At 32.9% G+C, this 3,521-nt stretch overlaps 2 protein-coding genes across 3 annotated transcripts in view; one reads left to right on the top strand and one right to left on the bottom strand.

The window, feature by feature from the left end:
- The window catches only part of LOC118743544 (zinc carboxypeptidase-like), a 95,236-nt gene that overhangs the window by 86,759 nt on the left and 4,956 nt on the right, over window positions 1–3,521 (top strand). The window lies entirely within an intron of this gene.
- LOC118743547 (28S ribosomal protein S18c, mitochondrial-like) lies at window positions 843–1,561 on the bottom strand (the record flags this gene model as incomplete). The annotated part of the gene is given in 2 exon segments (XM_036476310.1): window positions 843–1,332; window positions 1,394–1,561. Coding segments are annotated over 2 exon segments (429 nt in total). The 3' UTR covers window positions 843–937.

A 3,521-nucleotide genomic window follows, 5' to 3' on the forward strand; every position in this document is an offset into this window, starting at 1 on the left:
GTTGTGAGCTGCGATTTGAACCGTACGCACAAGAATCGCTTCTGGCCGCTCCCAGGTGAACGGCAGTCAAAAGTTATCCACTTCTGCACGGAACAACTTTTACACTTTCTATAATGATGGACGTACGTACCATAACACATCGAAACATAAAATATATGAAAAATCTTCTAAAAACTAACTTCAAAGGGCGATAAACGCAATTGCTGATTTTGCTTTTCAGTGCTAAGACTAATTTTTCTCTCAACAGAAAAACGTTGTACAAAATTTAGGGCATCTTTATATAATGGAGGAAAAAAGGATTAATATTCATTTCCAACGCAAAAGCGATACAAATATGAAACAAGCCGAAAGAAAATTAGTTGTAAAAATGAATATTCCCACTGAAAGTAGTGAAAATGAAGAGGAAAACGTTGACATAGATCAGGAACAGGACGCGGACATTTCCAGAGAAGCTTTATTGGAAACAAATTCAGACCGCACAGGAACTCGAAGGACGCAAACAGCACTCCAAGCAAGTGGAAGAACTAAATAGGGCGATGGAAGAGTGAAAGGTCGACTTTGCCAGAGCTTTGGAAAAAAATACAGATTACATCGCACGTTTAATAATATAGAGATGCAACTCAAAATTTACGTTTTTGGAGATTTCATTAAGCAATTAATAAGCTTGATAAGTAGAATATGCTCAGTCTAAAAGGTAACCAAACTTCTCACATATGGCGAAGATATATGTCTTTCCATATGTCGTTTTGTTTACCAACAGTGTGAATTGATAAAACATTAATTGCGTTTTCCCACAAAATTGAAATTTTGATATACTTCGTTATTAAACGAGCGACATTTACTTTCATTTAGCAGATAATAAATGTTTATTTCTACCCTAATTAAATATAAATAAAACCGATTTCTTATTTGGAAGATGTGAGACTAAAAAACTAGTCTAGTATTTATGGGGACGTATCGGTCTCTCGGGATCAAATAGGCGTGGATCTTGCAAAAAGTCCATGTCTTTGTGATAACTCGGCATAAGGGCGCAATTCTGGGCACGTATAATTGCTTTTTCTACTTGTTCCTGCTTTTGTTTACATAAGCCAGTTATGTGCCGCCCGTATATACGTCCCGTGTATGGAGACTGGAACTGAGAGAGAAGTTTTACGTTTTTATAGTTCGGCACTATGTTGTGCTTACAAAGAATGCACACTCGACGGTCCTTCTCGAAAGGGTTGGGTATATCGATGGGTTCATCCTCCTTGGTTTGGGCCGGTGTACTAAATTGTCGTCGCATTGGTGTGGCACTAAAAAGTGGGGTTACACTTAGGCGAGAACTTGTAGCGACTGCAAATTAAGTTTTTGAATAGTGAACAGTTCAATTTATAAAAATTATAATTGTATTTACCACTGCGTAGAGCAATCCTGGCTACATTTAACATTTTAAATTTAAATTATTATTAAATTTGCAGCCAAAATACAAACCGTCTTCGGTTAGAGCAAAATTGTACAAAATTTCTTAATAGTCAAAATCAGCTGTTTGTTACGTTTTGGCAGTGGGATATGCAATGAACGTAAACGAATAAATGCTATTACGTTGCTTGTGTGTGCGTTCTGCAATAGACCACAGTTAGATGGCGCAAAAAAGTTTTGGTTGTTAACTTGACTATGACAGAGCACAGTATACAGTAAACCCAAGAATGATAGAATACAAGACACACATCGAGTTTACGGCATTTACTGTCTCTTTTGAGTGGTTACTGCATTACTTACTTTTATTGAGATTTTTGTATGCATTTGTCGGCGAGTCCTTGTAGTATTATTTGTGAAAAATCGTTTTTACTAATTTCCCCATTTCAATAGATTTTTTTTGGCCTAAAAATATCCCTTTGTGCGGCATTAAAATGGTGTTTTGAAACCGTAGTTGGACCTTTTATCTATAATGATATAGACATTTCTCAATCTGGGTAGTCTTCAGTATCAACGTTCTTGATTGCTTCTCTTTGTGTAAACTATTCCATGGATTAAGTACACCACATTACTCTTATTAGCGTCAAAATCTTTATTTACGTTCCTAATTATTATTTATTACATTGGCTGTAAATCCTTAAAGCTCTATGTTATTGTTAGTGTTTGTCTTTCAATACTAAATAATCCTTAAAATGTTTAGCTTCTACATATCTAATTTGAATAAGAAATAATAAATTATGCTTAAAACTTATCAATTTAAATGGCTCTTTTATTTTTCAAATAGGCATATTTCAAAAGTAATTTTTAATCTTATGTATGTATTAAAAAAAAAGAACTACCAAAAAGGGTAATTCTTTTTAATATTTCTGGCCTTTAACCTTTAAAAAAATCTAAGGGGCGAACACTTCCAATAAGGTAGTGTTAAATCTTCCTTCTCGCTCTTATTACTTCACCTGGTATTGTTCCAGCATGGGTTATACCCATGATTCAATAACGAAAGGTTTTGTAGGAAAAACTTTCTCTCAGTCTAATTTTATCCATTACACTCCCACCCTGCTCCTAAAAACGAAAACAGTGATATTTCTTTTCCAAATTTCTTTGCCAGTTTTAGGAACATTTTTAAATTTTTAGTAGCGAAGTTTTTACCTTTTAAATTTGAAAAAATGTTTGTTCTGCATTCGCTGGCGACAACAAGAAAAATGGGTGAGAATCGTTGGCCTACAGAAATTGATATTTTTTGTATTTTTGTATTAAGAAATTCTTATTACTTAATTTTTATTTTTTCGATCACACTTAATGATTATAATTATTATTAAGTCTTAATTTTATACCTTAAAATTATTATTTGTAAAACTTAAAAGGCCACACAGTCGTACCGCACACATATGATGTTGGTTAAAACTTAAAAAGTATTACCATTCTCTTTATTTAATTATTCTCAAATTCTAATAAATATAGCATATTATCCCGTATGGAATTTTATTTGTATTTTTTCATTGAAGTTCTCAAGTATATGTATATGCGTACTTAGTTTTTAAATATCTTAACTTTAAAGGGAATTTTATTTCAACCTTTTTGTTCGTTACCATTTTAAAATTACATTTCTTAATTCTAGCAGTTTATAAAATAATTATACGTGTAAGTTGCTAGACCAAAGTGCATCATCATAGCCATCCGAGGCACTGCTCCAATAATCAATTTATTCCGAGCGAATTTCAATCACTGTAAATTTGAATTCAAAGCGAATTTGATTAAAATTCACTCGGAAGTGAATTACAGAACCTGCCTGCATATGTTGGATATGAATAGTATATATTTAAAAAAAAAATTTATTTACAAAATCATTCAAATTATCGCTCAGATTTTCCAATGAATTTGAAACGAAAAGTCAAAACGAAAGCGAAAAAAAGAATCAGTGATACCACGCATATTTTTTCACAAAATTGTCTGCTCCATCTTTCGTTCTATTTTGCCCAGAAATGAAATTTAAATAGAGTAGGCATTACTGTAACGCTGGTATGCGGAAATTGACAAAATTACAACAACCACCCTCTAAGTGACAACAC

This window comes from Rhagoletis pomonella, unplaced genomic scaffold (genome assembly GCF_013731165.1).
Source record: "Rhagoletis pomonella isolate Grant_MI unplaced genomic scaffold, Rhpom_1.0 Rhpom_scaffold_00007, whole genome shotgun sequence".
NCBI classification, from domain to species: Eukaryota; Metazoa; Arthropoda; class Insecta; order Diptera; family Tephritidae; genus Rhagoletis; species Rhagoletis pomonella.